General features: G+C 52.6%; 1 protein-coding gene across 1 annotated transcript in view; it reads right to left on the minus strand.

The window, feature by feature from the left end:
• NBEAL2 (neurobeachin like 2) overlaps nt 1-27,251 on the minus strand; it is a 176,051-nt gene that overhangs the window by 33,052 nt on the left and 115,748 nt on the right. The window contains 18 exon segments of the mRNA XM_083186544.1: nt 4,213-4,330; nt 4,883-5,007; nt 10,127-10,284; nt 10,511-10,660; nt 11,742-12,047; nt 13,061-13,198; nt 14,826-14,985; nt 15,059-15,237; nt 15,313-16,044; nt 17,169-17,257; nt 17,382-17,541; nt 17,623-17,781; nt 17,865-18,018; nt 20,334-20,436; nt 20,547-20,706; nt 21,049-21,182; nt 22,225-22,396; nt 23,182-23,274. Coding sequence (XP_083042670.1) covers nt 4,213-4,330; nt 4,883-5,007; nt 10,127-10,284; nt 10,511-10,660; nt 11,742-12,047; nt 13,061-13,198; nt 14,826-14,985; nt 15,059-15,237; nt 15,313-16,044; nt 17,169-17,257; nt 17,382-17,541; nt 17,623-17,781; nt 17,865-18,018; nt 20,334-20,436; nt 20,547-20,706; nt 21,049-21,182; nt 22,225-22,396; nt 23,182-23,274 — 3,290 coding nt within the window.

Raw genomic sequence — 27,251 nt, forward strand, 5'->3', positions numbered from 1 at the left:
TCTGCAGAATGGCGCAAGCTTTACACTAATAGGGACCCCCAGAATCCTCCTCCTGCACGGATCTTACTGGTAGATGTTCTGCAGAATGGCGCATGCGTTACACTAATAGGGACCCCCCAGAATCCTCCTCCTGCCCGGATCTTACTGGTAGATGTTCTGCAGGATGGCACATGCGTTACACTAATAGGGACCCCCCCAGAATCCTCCTCCTGCCCAGATCTTACTGGTAGATGTTCTGCAGGATGGCGCATGCGTTACACTAATAGGGACCCTCCAGAATCCTCCTCCTGCATGGATCTTACTGGTAGATGTTCTGCAGGATGGCGCATGCGTTACACTAATAGGGACCCCCCAGAATCCTCCTCCTGCCCGGATCTTACTGGTAGATGTTCTGCAGGATGGCGCATGCGTTACACTAATAGGGACCCCCCAGAATCCTCCTCCTGCATGGATCTTACTGGTAGATGTTCTGCAGAAGGGCGCATGCGCTACACTAATAGGGACCCCCAGAATCCTCCTCCTGCCCGGATCTTACTGGTAGATGTTCTGCAGGATGGAGCATGCGTTACACTAATAGGGACCCCCAGAATCCTCCTCCTGCACAGATCTTACTGGTAGATGTTCTGCAGAATGGCGCATGCGTTACACTAATAGGGACCCCCCAGAATCCTCCTCCTGCCCGGATCTTACTGGTAGATGTTCTGCAGAATGGCGCATGCGTTACACTAATAGGGACCCCCCCAGAATCCTCCTCCTGCCCGGATCTTACTGGTAGATGTTCTGCAGGATGGCACATGCGTTACACTAATAGGGACCCCCCCCCAGAATCCTCGTCCTGCCCGGATCTTACTGGTAGATGTTCTGCAGGATGGCGCATGCGTTACACTAATAGGGACCCCCCAGAATCCTCCTCCTGCCCGGATCTTACTGGTAGATGTTCTGCAGGATGGCACATGCGTTACACTAATAGGGACCCCCCCAGAATCCTCCTCCTGCCCGGATCTTACTGGTAGATGTTCTGCAGGATGGCACATGCGTTACACTAATAGGGACCCCCCCAGAATCCTCCTCCTGCCCGGATCTTACTGGTAGATGTTCTGCAGGATGGCGCATGCGTTACACTAATAGGGACCCTCCAGAATCCTCCTCCTGCATGGATCTTACTGGTAGATGTTCTGCAGGATGGCGCATGCGTTACACTAATAGGGACCCCCCCAGAATCCTCCTCCTGCACGGATCTTACTGGTAGATGTTCTGCAGGATGGCGCATGCGTTACACTAATAGGGACCCCCCAGAATCCTCCTCCTGCCCGGATCTTACTGGTAGATGTTCTGCAGGATGGCACATGCGTTACACTAATAGGGACCCCCCCAGAATCCTCCTCCTGCCCGGATCTTACTGGTAGATGTTCTGCAGGATGGCGCATGCGTTACACTATCAGGGACCCCCAGAATCCTCCTCCTGCCCGGATCTTATTGGTAGATGTACTGCAGGATGGCACATGCGTTACACTAATAGGGACCCCCCCCCAGAATCCTCCTCCTGTCCGGATCTTACTGGTAGATGTTCTGCAGGATGGCGCATGCGTTACACTAATAGGGACCCCCCCCCAGAATCCTCCTCCTGCACGGATCTTACTGGTAGATGTTCTGCAGAATGGCGCATGCGTTACACTAATAGGGACCCCCAGAATCCTCCTCCTGCACGGATCTTACTGGTAGATGTTCTGCAGAATGGCGCATGCGTTACACTAATAGGGACCCCCCAGAATCCTCCTCCTGCCCGGATCTTACTGGTAGATGTTCTGCAGGATGGCACATGCGTTACACTAATAGGGACCCCCCCAGAATCCTCCTCCTGCCCGGATCTTACTGGTAGATGTTCTGCAGGATGGCGCATGCGTTACACTAATAGGGACCCTCCAGAATCCTCCTCCTGCATGGATCTTACTGGTAGATGTTCTGCAGGATGGCGCATGCGTTACACTAATAGGGACCCCCCAGAATCCTCCTCCTGCCCGGATCTTACTGGTAGATGTACTGCAGGATGGCGCATGCGTTACACTAATAGGGACCCTCCAGAATCCTCCTCCTGCATGGATCTTACTGGTAGATGTTCTGCAGAACGGCGCATGCGTTACACTAATAGGGACCCCCCAGAATCCTCCTCCTGCCCGGATCTTACTGGTAGATGTTCTGCAGGATGGCGCATGCGTTACACTAATAGGGACCCCCCAGAATCCTCCTCCTGCCCGGATCTTACTAATAGATGTTCTGCAGAATGGTGCATGCGTTACACTAATAGGGACCCCCCAGAATCCTCCTCATGCCTGGATCTTACTGGTAGATGTTCTGCAGAATGGCGCATGCGCTACACTAATAGGGACCCCCAGAATCCTCCTCCTGCCCGGATCTTACTGGTAGATGTTCTGCAGGATGGAGCATGCGTTACACTAATAGGGACCCCCAGAATCCTCCTCCTGCACAGATCTTACTGGTAGATGTTCTGCAGAACATCGCATGCGTTACACTAATAGGGACCCCCCAGAATCCTCCTCCTGCACGGATCTTACTGGTAGATGTTCTGCAGGATGGCGCATGCGGTACACTAATAGGGACCCCCCAGAATCCTCCTCCTGCCCGGATCTCACTGGTAGACGTTCTGCAGGATGGCGCATGCGTTACACTAATAGGGACCCTCCAGAATCCTCCTCCTGCATGGATCTTACTGGTAGATGTTCTGCAGGATGGCGCATGCGTTACACTAATAGGGACCCTCCAGAATCCTCCTCCTGCCCGGATCTTACTGGTAGATGTTCTGCAGAATGGCGCATGCGTTACACTAATAGGGACCCCCAGAATCCTCCTCCTGCACGGATCTTACTGGTAGATGTTCTGCAGGATGGCACATGCGTTACACTAATAGGGACCCCCCAGAATCCTCCTCCTGCCCGGATCTCACTGGTAGACGTTCTGCAGAATGGCGCATGCGTTACACTAATATGGACCCCCAAAATCCTCCTCCTGCCCGGATCTTACTGGTAGACGTTCTGCAGAATGGCGCATGCGTTACACCAATAGGGACCCCCCGGATTCCTCCTCCTGCCCGGATCTTACTGGTAGATGTTCTGCAGAATGGCGCATGCGTTACACTAAAAGGGACCCCCCAGAATCCTCCTCCTGCACGGATCTTACTGGTAGATGTTCTGCAGAATGGCGCATGCGTTACACTAATAGGGACCCCCCAGAATTCTCCTCCTGCCCGGATCTTACTGGTGGATGTTCTGCAGAATGGCGCATGCGTTACACTAATAGGGACCCCCCAGAATCCTCCTCCTGCCCGGATCTTACTGGTGGATGTTCTGCAGAATGGCGCATGCGTTACACTAATAGGGACCCCCCAGAATCCTCCTCCTGCCTGGATCTTACTGGTAGATGTTCTGCAGAATGGCGCATGCGTTACACTAATAGGGACCCCCCGGAATCCTCCTCCTGCACGGATCTTACTGGTAGATGTTCTGCAGAATGGCGCATGCGTTACACTAATAGGGACCCCCTGGAATCCTCCTCCTGCCCGGATCTTACTGGTAGATGTTCTGCAGAATGGCGCATGCGTTACACTAATATAAGGACCCCCCAGAATCCTCCTCCTGCCCGGATCTTACTGGTAGATGTTCTGCAGGATGGCGCATGCGTTACACTAAAAGGGACCCCCCAGAATCCTCCTCCTGCCCGGATCTTACTGGTGGATGTTCTGCAGGATGGCGCATGCGTTACACTAATAGGGACCCCCCAGAATCCTCCTCCTGCCCGGATCTTACTGGTGGATGTTCTGCAGAATGGCGCATGCGTTACACTAATATGGACCCCCCAGAATCCTCCTCCTGCCCGGATCTTACTGGTGGATGTTCTGCAGAATGGCGCATGCGTTACACTAATAGGGACCCCCCAGAATCCTCCTCCTGCACGGATCTTACTGGTAGATGTTCTGCAGAATGGCGCATGCGTTACACTAATAGGGACCCCCCCAGAATCCTCCTCCTGCCCGGATCTCACTGGTAGATGTTCTGCAGGGCGGCACATGCGTTACACTAATAGGGACCCCCCAGAATCCTCCTCCTGCCCGGATCTTACTGGTAGATGTTCTGCAGGATGGCGCATGCGTTACACTAATAGGGACCCCCCGGAATCCTCCTCCTGCCCGGATCTTACTGGTAGATGTTCTGCAGGTCCTCATCATCCAGTTGGTCATCCTCCAGCTCATTCACTATGGCTTCCTTCGCTACAGCCAATGGCAAGGAGTCAGCAAGTGTCTGGCTGTGATTGGTCCCTGGGGAGACATTAACCAAAGAGGCGGGACTAAGACGTCATACACGCAAAGCTAGCGCTAATACATACACAACAACCAACATACAAAGCTAACGCTTAAATAAATATATATACACACACACACACACAGCCAGGGTCGGATTAAGCCTTCGGGGGGCCCGGGGTCACTTTAGAAAGGGGGGCTCCCTTCCACTTGTCATTTCTGGCCGCAAACTGCACAACAGTCAACAACAAAACAATGGTCACATACTGTATATACAAAACAGCCATCACTGTAATATCGGCCTATAGTCAGTTGTTTATATAACACCTGAGACCCAGCAACGTCGGCGCAGGTGCACACAACACCCAAACGAATGGAGAACAGCTACATAAAATAGCCAATACTGAAAGATAATGGGCACATATAACAACACCCAATGACAACAGTCAGACACAAAACACATGGCATCCATATACAGGACTTCTGACACACAAAGTCATTGGGCACACAAACATACAACGCTTGGCACACAGACAACAGTTATAATGTCCAGAAATAAACACTTCTCACCAAGGTTGTCCCGGAGGGCACTGGCATCACTGTGCGCATCAAAACTGGAATTTGGCACCAGCTTCAGCCTCATTCTGGAGTAAGTCTCAGCGCAGGACAACTTCCACCTCACCTCCATGGGGCACCTGCAAGATGTGGACATGAGTCATCCCTGACATACCCCTGAGCCATCTCACTGCTACGTACACCAACCCGGGACAGGGCCTGAGCTATCTCACTGCTACGTATATCAACGCGGGACAGGGCCTGAGCTATCTCACTGCTACGTACACCAACCCGGGACAGGGCCTGAGCTATCTCACTGCCGCGTACATCAACCCGGGACAGGGCCTGAGCTATCTCACTGCTACGTACACCAACCCGGGACAGGGCCTGAGCTATCTCACTGCTACATACACCAACCCGGGACAGGGCCTGAGCTATCTCACTGCTACGTGCACCAACCCGGGACAGGACCTGAGCTATCTCACTGCCGCGTACACCAACCCGGGACAGGGCCTGAGCTATCTCACCAACCCGGGACAGGGCCGGAGCTATCTCACTGCTACGTACACCAACCCGGGACAGGGCCTGAGCTATCTCACTGCTACGTACACCAACCCGGGACAGGGCCTGAGCTATCTCACTGCTACGTACACCAACCCGGGACAGGGCCGGAGCTATCTCACTGCTACGTACACCAACCCGGGACAGGGCCTGAGCTATCTCACTGCCGCGTACACCAACCCGGGACAGGGCCAGAGCTATCTCACCAACCCGGGACAGGGCCGGAGCTATCTCACTGCTACGTACACCAACCCGGGACAGGGCCTGAGCTATCTCACTGCTACGTACACCAACCCGGGACAGGGCCTGAGCTATCTCACTGCTACGTACACCAACCCGGGACAGGGCCGGAGCTATCTCACTGCTACGTACACCAACCCGGGACAGGGCCTGAGCTATCTCACTGCTGCGTACACCAACCCAGGACAGGGCCTGAGCTATCTCACTGCTACGTACACCAACCCGGGACAGGGCCTGAGCTATCTCACTGCTACGTACATCAACCTGGGACAGGGCCTGAGCTATCTCACGGCTACGTACACCAACCCAGGACAGGGCCTGAGCTATCTCACTGCTACGTACACCAACCCGGGACAGGGCCTGATCTATCTCACTGCTGCGTACACCAACCCGGGACAGGGCCTGAGCTATCTCACTGCTACGTACACCAACCCGGGACAGGGCCTGATCTATCTCACTGCTGCGTACACCAACCCGGGACAGGGCCGGAGCCATCTCACTGCTACGTACACCAACCCGGGACAGGGCCTGAGCTATCTCACTGCTACTTACACCAACCCAGGACAGGGCCAGAGCTATCTCACTGCTACGTACACCAACCCGGGACAGGGCCTGAGCTATCTCACTGCTACTTACACCAACCCAGGACAGGGCCAGAGCTATCTCACTGCCACGTACACCAACCCGGGACAGGGCCTGAGCTATCTCACTGCTGCGTACACCAACCCGGGACAGGGCCTGAGCTATCTCACTGCTACATACACCAACCCGGGACAGGGCCTGAGCTATCTCACTGCTACGTACACCAACCCGGGACAGGGCCTGATCTATCTCACTGCTGCTTACACCAACCCGGGACAGGGTATGAGCTATCTCACTGCTATATACATCAACCCGGGACATGGTCTGAGCTATCTCGCTGCTGCGTACACCAACCCGGGACAGGGCCGGAGCTATTTCACTGCTACGTACACCAACCCAGGACAGGGCCGGAGCTATCTCACTGCTACGTACACCAACCCGGGACAGGGCCTGAGCTATCTCACTGCTACGTACACCAACCCGGGACAGGGCCGGAGCTATCTCACTGCTACGTACACCAACCCGGGACAGGGCCGGAGCTATCTCACTGCTGCGTACACCAACCCGGGACAGGGCCGGAGCTATCTCACTGCTGCGTACACCAACCCGGGACAGGGCCGGAGCTATCTCACTGCTGCGTACACCAACCCAGGACATGGTCTGAGCTATCTCACTGATACGTACACCAACCCGGGACATGGTCTGAGCTATCTCACTGATATGTACACCAACCCGGGACAGGGCCGGAGGTACCTTACGGCTATGTACACAAGCCCAGCATTGTACCAGATACATTGTGTCAATCCTCCCTGACAAGGTTATAAAAATATTACACGTGGAAGGATTTATATTTTCTTATCCCCTCCATTAACCAGAATAGTACTTTTTTCCCGGGCATTTAATAACATTTCCTACATATCACATATAAAGGGCTGTCTAGGTCCCCCTACGCTGCATCACATATGGCGTGTGTACAGGGCCGGAGCCATCTCACTGCTGCGTCATACTCCTATTGGCTCACTGTGTATGTAGAGGGCTCCCATATGTGATACTACCACCAATTACAGATTACTATGTAGCCGGGGTTTGCAGTCACATGTGAGGCTGGGTACACACCAGATGTGTCATGGAGGTAAGTACGGACACTTATCGCTCGGGACATCTGAATTTGTGGTAAGAAAAGTTATTTCCCCTAGTGCGCAGCCTACGTATAATAAAAGTATCCTTGTTCCTACAGGACACACCAAAAAAATGCTCATCCGTATACAAAAGGCGCTCAGAGATTCCTGTTAGGGGCCTGTTCTCTGTGTGCATTATTACCGCGATTCACCTATACGGGCTGTGTGTGTGTTACACGCTATACAGAGCCTGACTGTTTATACATCTCCCATCATTACCACGATTCACCTATACGGGCTGTGTGTGTGTTACACGCTATACAGAGCCTGACTGTTTATACATCTCCCATCATTAACACTAACGAGGAGGAAACACTAGAAAGTAACAGATGGCGGTGCCGGTAATTCTCTATGCGGCGTTGTATAACAGAACGTTTATGTGGACATTTGTGCGCCCAGCGGTGACGTCAGCCCCCGCAGCCAGTGTACGACCGTCTGTACACACGGCCAGATGCACCGATATATCAGTAGACACATCAGCCTAGGATTCTCACGCCTATCATCCGACGTATGGCAACGATAGCATATTTGGGAGAAGACGGGAAGCTGAGACGTTAGATGTGGCGTTACACCTCGCAGCATGCTGAGAGTTGTAGTTCCACACACTGCCTAATCATTTCTATGCAAGCAGCATATGAAGAACTAGTAATCCCGCTCAAAGCAAAAGCTTCTATAGCTACTCAGTTACCGTCTGTGTTTGTGCATGTGTGAGAAAGAGATGTAGTTTCACACTCTGCCAGCAGATGGCAGTGTTTCAGAGACTCACAGACACAAGGCCCCACCCCCATCATTTACTGGCCGGCCCAGGCTCAGATATAACGGCCACCATGCCCCTCCCCCATCACTCACTGGTCAGCCCAGGCTCAGATATAACGGCCACCATGCCCCACCCCCATCACTCACTGGTCGGCCCAGGCTCAGATATAACAGCCACCATGCCCCACCCCCATCACTCACTGGTCGGCCCAGGATCAGATATAACGGCCACCATGCCCCACCTCCATCCCATCACTCACTGGTCAGCCCAGGCTCAGATATAACGGCCACCATGCCCCACCCCATCACTCACTGGTCAGTCCAGGCTCAGATATAACGGCCACCATGCCCCACCTCCATCCCATCACTCACTGGTCGGCCCAGGCTCAGATATAACGGCCACCAAGCCCCACCCCCATCACTCACTGGTCGGCCCAGGCTCAGATATAACGGCCACCATGCCCCACCTCCATCCCATCACTCACTGGTCAGCCCAGGATCAGATATAACGGCCACCATGCCCCACCCCCATCACTCACTGGTCAGCCCAGGCTCAGATATAACGGCCACCATGCCCCACCTCCATCACTCACTGGTCAGCCCAGGCTCAGATATAACGGCCACCATGCCCCACCCCCATCACTCACTGGTCAGCCCAGGATCAGATATAACGGCCACCATGCCCCACCCCCATCACTCACTGGTCAGCCCAGGATCAGATATAACGGCCACCATGCCCCACCTCCATCCCATCACTCACTGGTCGGCCCAGGCTCAGATATAACGGCCACCATGCCCCACCCCCATCACTCACTGGTCAGCCCAGGATCAGATATAACGGCCACCATGCCCCACCTCCGTCACTCACTGGTCTGCCCAGGCTCAGATATAACGGCCACCATGCCCCACCCCCATCACTCACTGGTCAGCCCAGGCTCAGATATAACGGCCACCATGCCCCACCCCCATCACTCACTGGTCAGCCCAGGCTCAGATATAACAGTCACCATGCCCCTCCCCCATCACTCACTGGTCTGCCCAGGCTCAGATATAACGGCCACCATGCCCCACCTCCATCCCATCACTCACTGGTCAGCCCAGGATCAGATATAACGGCCACCATGCCCCACCCCCATCACTCACTGGTCAGCCCAGGCTCAGATATAACGGCCACCATGCCCCACCCCCACCACTCACTTGTCGGCCCAGGCTCAGATATACCGGCCACCATGCCCCACCTCCATCCCATCACTCACTGGTCGGCCCTGGCTCAGATATAACGGCCACCATGCCCCACCTCTATCCCATCACTCACTGGTCGGCCCAGGCTCAGATATAACGGCCACCATGCCCCACCCCCATCACTCACTGGTCAGCCCAGGATCAGATATAACGGCCACCATGCCCCACCTCCATCCCATCACTCACTGGTCGGCCCAGGCTCAGATATAACGGCCACCATGCCCCTCCCCCATCACTCACTGGTCAGCCCAGGCTCAGATATAACGGCCACCATGCCCCTCCCCCATCACTCACTGGTCAGCCCAGGCTCAGATATAACGTCCACCATGCCATCACTCACTGGTCGGCCCAGGCTCAGATATAACAGTCACCATGCCCCTCCCCCATCACTCACTGGTCTGCCCAGGCTCAGATATAACGGCCACCATGCCCCACCCCCATCACTCACTGGTCAGCCCAGGATCAGATATAACGGCCACCATGGCCCTCCCCCATCACTCACTGGTCAGCCCAGGCATGCCCCACCCCCATCACTCACTGGTCAGCCCAGGCTCAGATATAACAGTCACCATGCCCCTCCCCCATCACTCACTGGTCTGCCCAGGCTCAGATATAACGGCCACCATGCCCCACCCCCATCACTCACTGGTCAGCCCAGGCTCAGATATAACGGCCACCACGCCCCTCCCACATCACTCACTGGTTGGCCCAGGCTCCTCGGGGGCAGGTCAGAAGCCGCAGCAGAGCGCGCCATTGCCTCAGGACAGCGTTGTGGTGGCTGTGTATCTGCTTCAGGACATTGTTATAGCGCAAGTTCTCGCTCCGTTTCCTCTTCAGCGTGGGCTCTAGAACCAGCTCCTGCAGGACAGTAAGGACATCGGTGTATGCGGAACAGTGGAAATACCGTCATCAGCGCCAGCGATGGGCGCATTACCGTCGGCAGCAAAGAGGGAGATTAACAGAGCCACACATTGGTACATTGAAAACTATTGAAAACTATGGTAACAGCAATGAGTTCCTGACATGTCGGCATGGCACTGTATCCACCACAGTCTATAATGTACGCCCCCCTGACCCAAGTTACCTGAAACCTGGTCCTGCTCTCCTCCTTCTCCGACTCTCTTCTGAACGAGCTGCTCATTAGCGCATCGTAGCAGGAGTTCCAGAACGAAGACATCTGGTCGTGGCTCTTCGCAAAAGTGTCCTTGTCAAACTGCTCCATCGTCGGCCTCACCTGAGGACAAGGAGGAGGTAGAGCCGCATCAGTCGCAGGAAACAAGAAAGTGAACCCCCGACAGCTTCAAATCAGATGGGTCTTTGGTGCAGCGCCAAAGATTTTGTAAGATGGATCTGAGACTCCCACACACTAGAAAGATCTGCGATCATAAAGGCCCCCAGAACAATACATCTGTTGCTGAAATTGGATGCAATTTCCCTGGACCTTCCCAGGAGTCAATGCATCCAATTTGGTACTTTGGTGTCATTTCTTGCATAAGATTTATCTCATGCGATTGATCAAGCCGGAATAAATGGCATGAGATATCCCTTATGGTATACAGTCGTACCAAAATATATATCTGATGGGCTGGATTAGGGACTAGAGGGACTGGAAACATCAGTCAAACTTTCCGCAATATATCGCATGCACAAAAAGCACTCCATTCTCTATCCGATTCCGATATATCACAGGTGCGGTCCGACCAACCCAGAGGCTCCTATCCGACTCTCATGGGACCGCGCGTCGCATCGGATGGAAAACACAGACGATGTTGCACTTCGAAATCCGCCAAAATCGTTCTATTGTAAGGGGGCCTTTAAGATTCACCAAAGATTTCTCCCAAAATCCCATGTGCGTTCCTATGGATCTTTTGCTAAATCTTCTGATCTTCCATGCAGCATGTAAGATCAGAAAATTTAGCAAAAGATCCGCGGGAGCGCGCATCCAACCGATTATCGGTAAAAATCCGTTGATATATCTGTCGATTTATCGGAAATCTAGTGTGTGGGCACCTTAACAATGAGTCCCCATCCACTAGTCAGATTTGGTCTACAGAGCGGTCTGTAGAAAAAAGGCCAAATCTGAGCTTCCCCAGGTCGGCACCTGAGTCTCAGATCCATCTAGTCGGAAGCGGTCAGGGGTTTATCATGGGTCTGACCAGATGTATCGGACGTGAAGAGAGTGAAAATTAGCCAGGGATCAGATCAGAGATCTGGCAGAATCGGGTCCCCGTCTGGTTGAAGAACATCTCCTACTGTAGAGTAGAGACGTTGGACCCACGGCGCCATCTTGGTGTGATGCCTACAACCGCTCTTACCTGCTTGTCTATGAAATGCGTCCACTCCTCGGTGATGCAGAACTGCTGGAAGTCTTCGTAGAACGTGGGGCTTCCATTAGTGGGAGGGAGAGAGGGCAGATGTTGCTGCAGCTGCAGAGACTGGAAGCACTGGTCCATGAGGGTGCGGATAATGGGCACCAGGCAGGAGTAGGTCTCGGTTTTGGCACTGAGAGACCTCAGCAGAGACACTTGGAGATTCCCCAGCAAGAAACAGGCCTCTTCTTTCTTCAAAATGGTGGCACTCTGGAGAAGGTTGTGAAGCTTGACGTAGGCGGAGGAGTGCATCTGATAACAAGGAGACATCACGGGACATGAGACTTCTAGAGTCTACGCTACAACCTCAGGCCCCTTCAGGGTCATGCATCTTCGCCTACACACTGAAGCGGTGTACACACGGGCAAAAATCGCTGGCAATATGGTCGCATTGCCAGCGATTGGAGTGTGCACCGGCGATAAATCGCAGAGTGCGCGCTCCGGTTTTAAGCCCCCTAGTGGTCGCTGTTCGTAGGAGCTTGCTCCTGCTACCAGCGGATTACCTCTGCGGCTCCCCTGGCAGAGGTTCCCTTTCATCAGCGACCATCTCTGGTCGCTGATGAAAACAGGACACTGATCGATATATCGCTCATCGATATATCGCCCCGTGTGTACGCAACTTTACTCACAACCTAAACGGCATGACCACCAATTCCATAACACGATGAGGCTTCAAGTATCAATGGGAGAACCCAGCTCAGACCATGGACCTCCACAACATTTCTCTTTACTGTGGACACCGGCCAATTCCTTTTTTGTATTTTATTTTTTGGAGGTGTGCTCCAGTAAAGTCTGTTTTTAAGAAAATTTGACTTGTCCACCTGAAATCTACCTTTATGGGAGTCTCCTACACACTGACCAAGTGAGTTTCGGGTACGCATCATTTTGTGGCTAGATCTCCATAAAGATACCCTGAATTCTGCGAGTGAGGGTACGATCGTGTAGCAGAGCGAGGTGGGTATAATACCGATATATGCATGACAGTGGGAGAAGCTTGATGGTATACATCAGGTGTTCTGAACCTACTACACTGTTAGTATTTGTGACCCCATCACCTTGGGGAGACATGTAATGAAGAACGACACCTCCTCGGCGGACATCATACATCTACCATCCCAGGGGAGTCGCACATATTATAGCACCAGTGTGTATCCCACTATTTCCCTGGCTTTGTACTTTGTTTGGAAGGTGGGGACCTTAATGGTTTATAACATTTGGTGATCGTTCCCTATTTGTATTGTGTTGTAATCTGAGTGTGTCCTCACCTGCTGCTCATCCAACTTGATAAATCCCACGATGATCCGCAGACCGATCTGAGCCATCTCCTTTAGGTCCGACGTCCCGTTTACTAGATAATACCAAACACCCAATTTATCCAGCAGATTACTGACTCCTTCAAAGATCTAACATGACGGAGAGAGAGAGAGGCAGGTCAGCTAACACACCGTGCACGCACACACACACACACACACCCCCCCCACACACACACACACCTACACAACCATACCCCCCCCCACACACACATCTACACAATCATGCCCCCCCCCCCCCACACACACAGCTCTACACCACCACCACCCCCCCCCACACACACACACACACACACACACACATCTACACCACCACCCCCCCACACACACACACACATCTACACCACCACCCCCCACACACACATCTACACCACCACCCCACACACACACACACACACATCTACACAATCATACCCCCCCCCACAAATACACAGATCTACTCCACCACCCCCCCCCCACACACATCTACACCACCCCCCCCCACACACACACACATCTACACCCCCCCCCCACACACACACACATCTACACCACCACCCCCCCCCACACACACACATCTACACAATCATACCCCCCCCCCACAAATACACAGATCTACTCCACCACCCCACACACATCTACACCACCCACCCCCCCCACACACACACACACACACACACCTACACCACCACCCCCCCCACACACACACACACACACACACACACACACACACACATCTACACAATCATGCCCCCCACACACACACACACACACATCTACACCACCACCCCCCCCACACACCTACACAATCATGCCCCCCCACACACACACAGATCTACACCACCACCACCCCACACACACACACACACACACTTCTACACCACCACCCACCCACCCCCCCCCCACCCACACACACACACACCTACACCACCACCCCCCCCACACACACATCTACACAATCATACCCCCCCCCCACAAATACACAGATCTACTCCACCACCCCACAAACACACACACACATCTACACCACCACCCCCCCCCCCACACACACACACATCTACACCACCCCCACACACACACACACACACCTCTACACAATCATGCCCCCCCACACACACACATCTACACCACCACCCCCCCCCCCCCACACACACACACACATCTACACAAACATACCCCCACATACACACACATCTACACAACCATACCCCCCACATACACACACATCTACACAACCATACCCCCCCACACACTCACACATCTACATAACCATACTCCCCACACACACACATCTACACAATCATACCCCCCACATACACACATCTACACAACCATACTCCCCACACACACACACACACATCTACACAATCAAACCCCCCACATACACACATCTACACAACCATACCCCCCCACTCACACAGCCAAACAATTCACACAAAAACAAACCGCTCACATACGCGTAACCACTCACACATACAAAACCACACACCCCTCCTTACAAACATATACACAACCACACACACATATATGCAGTCAAACACCACTCACACACATATACACAACCACTGCACACACAAATATCCACCATCACACAACCACTCACACACATACACAACCACACACACATATATGCAATCAAACACCACTCACACACATATACACAACCACTGCACACACAAATATGCACCATCACACAACCACACACTGTCTTAGTCTGGGGAAGCCCTGGTGAACCCGTCACCTTCTCACTCCAGAGGGTCTCATTACTGTTTCCTTCAGAGAAGAGGAAATCCTGGAGGAGCCGCAGCAGCTTCAGCACGTTCTGAATGGGACCCGGCAGAGCGGACGTCGGGGACTCTTTAATATCGGTCAGAGCGGATTCCAGCATCATCTCCAGGAGACTGAACAAGGAGAACAGTAATCAGATTATACAGAGGGAGAGAGAACACCGATAGTCTCCTCTTCCGCACTCACCTCCTCTTGATCTCATCAGGGGGTCTGACTAATTCGCAGGCAGTGCCAAGCTTGGTGAGGACCGAGAACACTTGGCCTCGCTCTTTCCACGCTGCATCCACCGGACCCTCCACCCCCCGCCACGTGACGGAGAAGATGATATTCGTGAGAAGATTGCACAGCTCTTCTTCAGGCGTCTGCTGGGGGGACAACCACAGATGAAACATGTGCAGGGAAATGGGGGGGGCTGTAAATACACGGCAATGGATCGCTACCTGCGGATTGCTGGTGTTGGAGATGGTGTCACTGGGCAACGTGTCCTGGTAGCTGGTCTCATCCAACACATTGGACAGGCTGGAACTCTTCCGTGCCCGCGTGCCAGGGAAAGGCTTAAAGTTCTCCAGCGGGGAAGGGGTGCCCGACTGACTGGCCGGTGTCTCATTCCCGCTCTCAAAAGTGATGGCAGAACTGGCGCTACTTAGATCAAGCCGTAGATCAAAGGGGGACATGGAGAAGGGCGAGAGCGGCTGGTAGACGTTTTCATACGGGGGCCCATCAGCGGAGTTGGTTTCTACCGATCCGGGGGGGTCCAGGACATTGGAGGAGGAGGAGTAACTAGTCTGGTCCGAGGAGTCAAAGGATTTGAAGTTATAGGTGTGGAAAGGCTTCTCCTTGGTTGCTGGAGAAATGGAGAGATCGGAGAAACCTTCTGAGAAGTCCAGGTCAGATGCCTCAAAGCTCATGGGAAACACCGGAGAGGAGGCGGCATTCTCCTTCAGTCCATGGGGGCCGGAGCTCTCCTTGTAAATGCCGGACTCGGAATCCTTACTGCTGCCCATCCGCTTCAGGGGATTCATGGGACAACCACCATACGCTGGGCTGCTCAAGCTCTGGGGCCTGGACTCGTTGGACTCTTTGATGTAGAGTTTGGTCAGTATGTCCTGCCAGCCGGGCTGCTTGGCCAGATGTCGCACGATGTCTTGTTGTGAATAGATCAAGTGGAAGAGCTGTGCGGGAAGATAGAGAGTCGTCAGGTAATAATATAACGTCACAGACAAGAAAGTATAACTAGGGGTTATAATGGTCAGGAAAACCTCTGAGAGATATGACCGACTGGTCCAACCAACTATTACAGTAAGTTAGAGAAATGCCGACACTGGCACCATAAAAGCTGCAGGTCGACAACCTATTGACTGTGTGACAAAACATCTCCCATCTTTTACAAGGGCTAAACCCAGCTTGCCCCCTGTATAATGGGTGACCCGGGTTTAATGTGATTGCGTCGGATCCGGGTCGGAGACAGGATCACGCTCTGACCCAAGCTTGCGATCCGAAAGGGGTAACAGTCTGTGAGATCATCCAGACCCAACTAATACATTACCCATTATGTGACTGACCGTAGGAGGTGTGCAAAGTGTTGTACGAGGTGTCTATTAAATAATCAGACCGATGCTATAATTTATGCTTCATTATATTATGTAAATTTTAACTCTGTCCCCTAGCTTTATACACCCCCCCCCCCCTCTTTCTGCATCCACACACCGCTGCATTCATTATTTCCATTGCCCGTATTAGTGTGACCTGCAGCTCATTATCTGTCCGCTGTCTCACCAGCTCCAGGTCTCCCTGAGTACAGGGCTAGGTCTGGCAGGTATTGGAAGTTGTTCTAGCACCGCAATCTGTTTCTTGGCCAAAGACTGCACCACAGAGATTTTAATTTTTGGCGATGTCTTTTCCCAGTGCATGGACTAGTGTTTTGTCTCAGGACTGGGAGATCCAGGTTACAGCACAGGTAATATAATTTTTTATATACTTCTTTTTAAAAATGTGAATCCACTTGAATTTGTTAAAAAAAAGCCTGTACAAATCTGCTCCCTGCAGCGGGTAGCCTCGGAACCTCAGTCATCTGTTAATATCTTGTGCTCGAGCGCATCTGCGGGCACACTAGACACGCCGCATGAGCCGCAAACACCCACAATCGCATGTAAGACTCGCTATTTAATAGCAGACAACACATACTGCAATATACGGCAACAAATGCACCGCTACCCGTTTACAACCACCGCAGGTTGTGTCATAGACATACACTAGAACGTACCACAAAGTATCAGGGGTAGCATGAGTCACTTACCTTGCGGCAAACATCCAACTTCACCGAAAGCTCCGCCCTGTGCGACAGGTAAACCACAGCCAGGAGGTCTTTATAATTAGGTGACAAGTCTGTGGTGAAGAAAAACTTTCATTTACAATTGAACGTCCTGAAGTTAATTGTCTGTACCCCGACCCCGACAGCACAGGGCACCCACCCCCTGAAGTATCTATCCCGGCGGCCACCTGATCTTACCGGAGCCCAGGACCTGCTCTGAGAGGCATCGGATGAGCAGCATGGACACCGGGACCTCACTCAGGAAGGAGATCAGACCCTGATACCCGATGTCCCTCAGCTTCAGACGGCCCTTTAGCCGATCATTGACCTTTTCATACTTCATCAACTTGTAGATAATCTGAAAAGGGAAATGATCATGAGCGCCAGCCGCTGCGAAGCGTACGCTGGGGGGTCGCAATGGCGCTAGCACGTCACCAACCTTGAACACTTTCTCCCTCGTCTGATCGGAGAACTTCTTCTGGGCGAGGAGGAAGTAGAAGACATCGACATTCCCTTGGTCAAGAAGGAACACGTAGAGCTGCTCATTGCTGATATTGGCCTTCAGGAGACTGTGGAGGACGTCCAGGATGCCACACACCTGCCATACAGACAGCGACACGTACAGATACATATATACACCAGTGACAGGGACAATAAGGCCCTAGGTGGCCCTGTACCTACCTGCGCCTCATCGTTCACAGTCACCATGTAGTTCAGCACGCTGTGCAGATCCTCAGCGCAGAGGTTCTTGGAGAGGAAATCCTTTACCAGAGTGAACAGAGACATCTGGACAGTCTTCACATTGTCGACGGGGATCTGATCCTCCTTCTGCATCCTGCAAAGTCGGTGGTAACATACAAACGTGTCACAGTGCGGTAACGGAGGAATGATGGGGAGGTGCTGCAGCTAAGGAACAGATCGGTCAGCCTGCCCAACATTTCCTGCACAATGGAATCATCCATGGCCAAGGGCTCATCCAGCACCTATCATTCTGCAACGCTGGCGGTGACACACAGACATGTCACAGTGCGGTAACGGAGGAAAAATGGGGAGGTGCTACAGCTAAGGGACAGATCGGTTAGCCTGCCCAACATTTCCTGCACCATAGAGGCATCTGTGGCCAAGGACTCACCCAGCAACGGTCATTCTGCAACACTGGCGGTGACACACAGACATGTCACAGTGCGGTAATGCAGGAATAATGGGGAGGTGCTACAGCTAAGGGACAGATCGGTCAGTCTGCCCAACATTTCCTGCACAATGGAGGCATCTGTGGCCAAGGACTCACCCAGCAACGGTCATTCTGCAACACTGGCGGTGACACACAGACATGTCACAGTGCGATAACGCAGGAATAATAGGGAGGTGCTACAGCTAAGGGACAGATCGGTTAGCCTGCCCAACATTTCCTGCACCATAGAGGCATCTGTGGCCAAGGACTCACCCAGCAACGGTCATTCTGCAACACTGGCGGTGACACACAGACATGTCACAGTGCGGTAATGCAGGAATAATGGGGAGGTGCTACAGCTAAGGAACAGATCGGTCAGTCTGCCCAACATTTTCTGCACCATAGAGGCATCTGTGGCCAAGGGCTCACCCAGCAACGGTCATTCTGCAACGCTGGCGGTGACACACAGACATGTCACAGTGCGGTAACGCAGAAATAATAGGGAGGTGCTACAGCTAAGGGACAGATCGGTCAGCCTGCCCAACATTTCCTGCACAATGGAATCATCCATGGCCAAGGGCTCACCCAGCACCTGTCATTCTGCAATGCTGGTGGTGACACAGAGGTATGTCACAGTGCGGTAACGCATAAATAATGGGGAGGTGCTACAGCTAAGGGACAGATCGGTCAGCCTGCCCAACATTTCCTGCACCATAGAGGCATCTGTGGCCAAGGGCTCACCCAGCAACGGTCATTCTGCAACGCTGGCGGTGACACACAGACATGTCACAGTGCGGTAACGCAGGAATAATGGGGAGGTGCTACAGCTAAGGGACAGATCGGTCAGCCTACCCAACATTTCCTGCACAATGGAGGCATCTGTGGCCAGGGGCGCCCCCAGCACCAATCAGCCTGCAAGCCCAACCCATCCTTTGAGTCTGGCTCAAGATGGTGGGGCTTAACAACTAAGGGGTACAAATCTATCCCACTTACATCTAGCCTTCCTGCAGGTTAAACAGCCCTTCTAGTTACTCCATGTCATGGTAGGACTTGGCAGCGCTGAGAGTCTTGATGCGACTTTATTCAGAAAACAATGTGTGAAGAATGCACAGCTGCAGTTACAGAATGTAGGCACGATGCATATCACTGCAATCAGCAGAGTCTGCCTGTGCGTCTTATTAACATAACAATGTGGAAGTTACAGAATGTAGGCACGATGCATATCACTGTGCATCTTATTAACATAACAATGTGGCAGTTACAGAATATAGGCACGATGCATATCACTGCAACCAGAGTCTGCCTGTGCGTCTTATTAACATAACAATGTGGCAGTTACAGAATGTAGGCACGATGCATATCACTGCAACCAGAGTCTGCCTGTGCGTCTTATTAACATAACAATGTGGCAGTTACAGAATGTAGGCACGATGCATATCATTGCAACCAGCAGAGTCTGTCTGTGCATCGTATTAACATAACAATGTGGCAGTTACAGAATATAGGCACGATGCATATCATTGCAATCAGCAGAGTCTGCCTGTGCGGCTTATTAACATAACGATGCAGCAGTTACAGAATATAGGCACGATGCATATCACTGCAATCAGCAGAGTCTGCCTGTGCATTTTATTAACATAACAATATGGATAAAACACTTTATCAGCAAACAAGCCACCAATCTCCCGCTGCACAGCGTATTGAGGACACAAATGTAGAGGAGTGAAGCAGTGATGCGCAGGACCCTGCTCATCAGGGTACGTACAATGTACATTGTGTGGAATTCCAGGAGAGGTTTTAGGGGTATTTAAGATGGTTCTTCATAAGCTCTAGATATGCACCCTGGGGAGGACATGCCAACTGTGCCATGCACAGGCCTGTGCATGGCACCACGTCATATCCTGTAGGTCCTATATCATAAGTATATGGAGGATCAGAAATAACGGCTATAGGCAGAATGTTCTGTGTCCGCAACTTACCCATAATGCCTCCTGACAGAGTCCAGGACGTACTGCACCCCGTATTTCCTCCGTACTCTCTGCTTGTGGTCCTTCATGATGGAAGAGAGGTACTGTATGTGACCTGCGGAATGGACACACGTCAATCAGCGAAACAGCACGCTGGAACGAGCCACCAGGCCTGGCGTGACCAAGAAGAGTCACATGTCTGGAACGGAAGCGGCCATCACTCACCAAGCCGGACGGCAAAGTCACTGTTACTCCACACACGGAAGTCAAAGAGCAGATGCTGGTAGAGGTAGTGCAGCAGCAAGGTGTGACCCTGGGAGGAGATCTGGTCCATCAACATCTGAGAGGCCATCAGCACGTTCATGTCCAGGGTGAGAGGAGACACCTGGGGCGAGCGGAAGGAAGGAGTGAGCAAGAGGGCGGTGATGTGGAGGAGTGACAGTGACTGGTGGCATGAATGAAGGGGTGGTGAGACCCGTTACACACAGAACTTTGGGGAGATGGCCCCATGTGTTGCGGGACACCATAGTAACAGCGATGATCAGATGATTCCACCCAATGTGCGCACAGATCAGCAGCGTGCCCCCATTAATAACACATAAGGGTTGCCTGGTCCCCCACATTGTAGCCAGCAATGTATTACATGCATCCTGTAACTACAATGGGTAACAGAGGTCCAGCCTAGAACATCTACTGGGTGAGGAGCCTAAATCGTACAGGTTCTCACCTTCTGCAGAAGGGCCCCAATGATGGCGGGGCCACAACACTGCAGCAAGCTCTCCTGGTTGGCTGGATGATTCCGGATAAAGTTCTTCACCATGAGCAGGAATGCGGCCACTCCGTTCCGTTCTATTCTACTCTCTGCGGAGGAAGACGTCGAACATGAGGTCACAAGCCGATACAGACCCCAATCCCAGCACATAGGGAGCAACACACTGCCAGCCAGAGCCCGCCCACACGCTGCCGGCCAGAGCCCACCCACACACAGCCGCCCAGAGCCCGCCCACCCACACGCAGCCGCCCAGAGCCCGCCAACACACAGCCGCCCCAGAGCCCGCCCACACACAGCCGCCCAGAGCCCACCCACAGACAGCCGCCCAGAGCCCACCCACAGACAGCCGCCCAGAGCCCGCCCACACGCAGCCGCCCAGAGCCCGCCCACACACAGCCACCCCAGAGCCCGCCCGCCCACACGCTGCCGGCCAGAGCCCACCCACACACAGCCGCCCAGAGCCCGCCCACCCACACGCAGCCGCCCAGAGCCCGCCAACACACAGCCGCCCCAGAGCCCGCCCACACACAGCCGCCCAGAGCCCACCCACAGACAGCCGCCCAGAGCCCGCCCACACGCAGCCGCCCAGAGCCCGCCCACACACAGCCACCCCAGAGCCCGCCCGCCCACAGCCACCCCAGAGCCCGCCCGCCCACAGACAGCCGCCCAGAGCCCGCCCGCCCACAGACAGCCGCCCCAGAGCCCACCCACACACAGCCGCCCCAGAGCCCGCCCACACACAGCCGCCCAGAGCCCGCCCACACACAGCCGCCCAGAGCCCACACACACACAGCCGCCCAGAGCCCACCCACACACAGCCGCCCAGAGCCCGCCCACACACAGCCGCCCAGAGCCCGCCCACACAAAGCCGCCCCAGAGCCCGCCCGCAGACAGCCGCCCAGAGCCCGCCCGCCCACAGACAGCCGCCCAGAGCCCACCCACACACACACAGCCGCCCCAGAGCCTGCCCACACACAGCCGCCCAGAGCCCGCCCACACGCAGCCGCCCAGAGCCCACCCACACACAGCCGCCCAGAGCCCACCCACACACAGCCGCCCAGAGGATTTCCTGGTGTAAGAGTCATCTAATAAATCTGGGACTAAGGGCAGAATCTGTACTTAACCACCCACCAGAAGACTTCCCCAGCGGAAGCCGCATGGACTGGGCATTTCGGGAGGACGTCAGTTCGGGTCCCACCAGGTCGTGTGACTCCGGAGTGTTAGAGGATTCTTGGATCTGTGACACGACTTGGTTGAGGAGTGGAAGCAGCACCCCCATTCCGCCGACACAATTCACCACGTCCTGCGGGGCAGACAGAGAATTATCAAATGTACAAACCAGTACAAAGAGGAAAACAAGGCCGAGAACAAATTCATGCAGAGAGGATTGTGGTGGCCTGGAACCGGCAATGTCATAACAAGTGTCCGTAACAACGCAGTATTTCCGTATTCAGTAATTATATGCTGAACCGCAGCGGTTACAGTGTCAGGACGCAATTCTACCTCTATGCCGCGAGTCAGAGCACTATTTCTCCCATACCCCACGTGACATTGGTCCCGATTCATACTCATTCCCAGCCCTGCCAATCCTTCCGCTTGCAAGATAACAATCAGATGTCGGGCGTTTGGGGGGTTACGCCGGCATTTCGGGGAGTGCCCTGGAAAACACAGGCATTTCCATTGGAAGGGAGGGCGGCTGACATCAGCAGCGCCTCCTTCTGTCCACGGCATCACTTACGTGGCGTTTGCATGTGGGGATGATTTGATGGTGAACGCATTCGGAGCCACGCACAGGTGGGGGGGGGGGGGGGGGACACACAGCATTTATCTGCTCGCTGGGCTCTGATTCTGTGCATCCCAGAGAGCAGTTCTGAATTGCCCCTATTACCCCAAGTGTCCATGTGCGATTTTGCCAAGAAATTGGACCATTCTTCTGAGACCCGAGTGTTAGAGCACCCCAAGACCCTAGGCTCCGCACAGAATGTATTGTGATCAGATTGCGGTGGGTTCTAGGATTGCATTTGTAGGTTCCCTACTATAAAAGTGACATCAGAGAGAGAAAGTGACATCAGAGAGACAGGGCGGCACCTTCACGTTCCATGTGACCACTCTGTGTCCTGTCAGCCTCCCATCAAACTCATGGCGGGGAGAGAGATCCAAGCAGATGTTATTCCTGGAGGCCTGGAAGCACCAAACAGGCAGCATTAGGGAACAGATGACGCCATATTGCGCTAATAGCATTAATACATCAGTACAAAGATGGAACATGGAATAATGGAGGACGTTCTTCCCCCAGGACTCCCTGGAAGGCAGCAGAAGAGGGGGAGTCATACAGGAACAGGAATTGGGAAGATTCTATGGCACTTGTGTAGTTTCACGGCGCCAGTGTTTGTTTGTTTATCAATCCAGACAGCGGTGTTTGGCAGGCTGCCAATTTTCTAAGAAACTGTAGAGTCCACGTCCTGAGTCTGTGATTGCTGGTTTCCAGACTCCTACACTGTACTAGGCTAGCTCGTGCTCACGGTGTGCTTAATCTGTGTAACTGTACTAAGCTACGTTATCAGTGACTGCACTGTACTAGGCTAGCGCGCGCTCACTGTGTGCTTAATCTGTGTAACTGTACTAAGCTACGTTATCAGTGACTACACTGTACTAGGCTAGCGCGCGCTCACTGTGTGCTTAATCTGTGTAACTGTACTAAGCTACGTTATCGGTGACTACACTGTACTAGGCTAGCGCGCGCTCACTGTGTGCTTAATCTGTGTAACTGTACTAAACTACGTTATCGGTGACTACACTGTACTAGGCTAGCGCGTGCTCACGGTGTGCTTAATCTGTGTAACTGTACTAAGCTACGTTATCAGTGACTGCACTGTACTAGGCTAGCGCGCGCTCACTGTGTGCTTAATCTGTGTAACTGTACTAAGCTACGTTATCAGTGACTACACTGTACTAGGCTAGCGCGCGGTCACTCTGTGCTTAATCTGTGTAACTGTACTAAGCTACGTTATCAGTGACTGCACTGTACTAGGCTAGCGCGCGCTCACTGTGTGCTTAATCTGTGTAACTGTACTAAGCTACGTTATCAGTGACTACACTGTACTAGGCTAGCGCGCGCTCACTGTGTGCTTAATCTGTGTAACTGTACTAAGCTACGTTATCGGTGACTACACTGTACTAGGCTAGCGCGCGCTCACTGTGTGCTTAATCTGTGTAACTGTACTAAGCTACGTTATCGGTGACTACACTGTACTAGGCTAGCGCACGCTCACTGTGTGCTTAATCTGTGTAACTGTACTAAACTACGTTATCAGTGACTACACTGTACTAGGCTAGCGCGCGCTCACTCTGTGCTTCACCTGTGTAACTGTACTAAACTACGTTATCAGTGACTACCCTGTACTAGGCTAGCGCGCGCTCACTCTGTGCTTAATCTGTGTAACTGTACTAAGCTACGTTATCGGTGACTACACTGTACTAGGCTAGCGCACGCTCACTGTGTGCTTAATCTGTGTAACTGTACTAAGCTACGTTATCGGTGACTACACTGTACTAGGCTAGCGCGCGCTCACTGTGTGCTTAATCTGTGTAACTGTACTAAGCTACGTTATCGGTGACTACACTGTACTAGGCTAGCGCGCGCTCACTCTGTGCTTCACCTGTGTAACTGTACTAAGCTACGTTATCAGTGACTACACTGTACTAGGCTAGCGCGCGCTCACTGTGTGCTTAATCTGTGTAACTGTACTAAGCTACGTTATCAGTGACTACACTGTACTAGGCTAGCGCACGCTCACTGTGTGCTTAATCTGTGTAACTGTACTAAGCTAGCGCGCGGTCACTGTGTGCTTAATCTGTGTAACTGTACTAAACTACGTTATCGGTGACTACACTGTACTAGGCTAGCGCGCGCTCACTGTGTGCTTAATCTGTGTAACTGTACTAAACTACGTTATCGGTGACTACACTGTACTAGGCTAGCGTGCGGTCACTGTGTGCTTAATCTGTGTAACTACTAAACTACGTTATCGGTGACTACACTGTACTAGGCTAGCGTGCGCTCACTGTGTGCTTAATCTGTGTAACTGTACTAAACTACGTTATCGGTGACTATACTGTACTAGGCTAGCGCGCGCTCACTGTGTGCTTAATCTGTGTAACTGTACTAAACTACGTTATCGGTGACTACACTGTACTAGGCTAGCGGGCGCTCACTGTGCTTAATCTGTGTAACTGTACTAAACTACGTTATCGGTGACTACACTGTACTAGGCTAGCGCGCGGTCACTGTGTGCTTAATCTGTGTAACTGTACTAAACTACGTTATCGGTGACTACACTGTACTAGGCTAGCGCGTGGTCACTGTGTGCTTAATCTGTGTAACTGTACTAAACTACGTTATCGGTGACTACACTGTACTAGGCTAGCGCGCGGTCACTGTGTGCTTAATCTGTGTAACTGTACTAAGCTACGTTATCGGTGACTACACTGTACTAGGCTAGCGCGCGGTCACTGTGTGCTTAATCTGTGTAACTGTACTAAACTACGTTATCGGTGACTACACTGTACTAGGCTAGTGCGCGCTCATTCTGTGCTTCATCTGTGTAACTGTACTAAGCTACGTTATTGGTGACTACACTGTACTAGGCTAGCGCGCGCTCACTCTGTGCTTAATCTGTGTAACTGTACTAAGCTACGTTATCGGTGACTACACTGTACTAGGCTAGCGCGCGGTCACTGTGTGCTTAATCTGTGTAACTGTACTAAACTACGTTATCAGTGACTACACTGTACTAGGCTAGCGCGCGCTCACTCTGTGCTTAATCTGTGTAACTGTGCTAAGCTACGTTATCAGTGATTACACTGTACTAGGCTAGCGCGCGCTCACTGTGTGCTTAATCTGTGTAACTGTGCTAAGCTACGTTATCAGTGATTACACTGTACTAGGCTAGCGCGCGCTCACTCTGTGCTTAATCTGTGTAACTGTGCTAAGCTACGTTATCAGTGATTACACTGTACTAGGCTAGCGCGTGCTCACTGTGTGCTTCATCTGTGTAACTGTGCTAAGCTATGTTATCGGTGACTACACTGTACTAGGCTAGCTGCGCGGTCACTCTGTGCTTAATCTGTGTAACTGTACTAAACTACGTTATCGGTGACTACACTGTACTAGGCTAGCGCGTGCTCACTGTGTGCTTAATCTGTGTAACTGTACTAAGCTACGTTATCGGTGACTACACTGTACTAGGCTAGCGCACGCTCACTGTGTGCTTAATCTGTGTAACTGTACTAAACTACGTTATTGGTGACTACACTGTACTAGGCTAGCGCGGGGGTCACTGTGCTTAATCTGTGTAACTGTACTAAACTACGTTATCGGTGACTACACTGTACTAGGCTAGCGCGGGGGTCACTGTGTGCTTAATCTGTGTAACTGTACTAAGCTACGTTATCAGTGACTACACTGTACTAGGCTAGCGCGCGCTCACTGTGTGCTTAATCTGTGTAACTGTACTAAGCTACGTTATCGGTGACTACACTGTACTAGGCTAGCGCGCGCTCACTGTGTGCTTAATCTGTGTAACTGTACTAAGCTACGTTATCGGTGACTACACTGTACTAGGCTAGCGCACGCTCACTGTGTGCTTAATCTGTGTAACTGTACTAAACTACGTTATCAGTGACTACACTGTACTAGGCTAGCGCGCGCTCACTCTGTGCTTCACCTGTGTAACTGTACTAAACTACGTTATCAGTGACTACCCTGTACTAGGCTAGCGCGCGCTCACTCTGTGCTTAATCTGTGTAACTGTACTAAGCTACGTTATCGGTGACTACACTGTACTAGGCTAGCGCACGCTCACTGTGTGCTTAATCTGTGTAACTGTACTAAGCTACGTTATCGGTGACTACACTGTACTAGGCTAGCGCGCGCTCACTGTGTGCTTAATCTGTGTAACTGTACTAAGCTACGTTATCGGTGACTACACTGTACTAGGCTAGCGCGCGCTCACTCTGTGCTTCACCTGTGTAACTGTACTAAGCTACGTTATCAGTGACTACACTGTACTAGGCTAGCGCGCGCTCACTGTGTGCTTAATCTGTGTAACTGTACTAAGCTACGTTATCAGTGACTACACTGTACTAGGCTAGCGCAC

Source organism: Crinia signifera, chromosome 5 (assembly GCF_055691185.1).
Source record: "Crinia signifera chromosome 5, ASM5569118v1, whole genome shotgun sequence".
Lineage (NCBI taxonomy): Eukaryota > Metazoa > Chordata > Amphibia > Anura > Myobatrachidae > Crinia > Crinia signifera.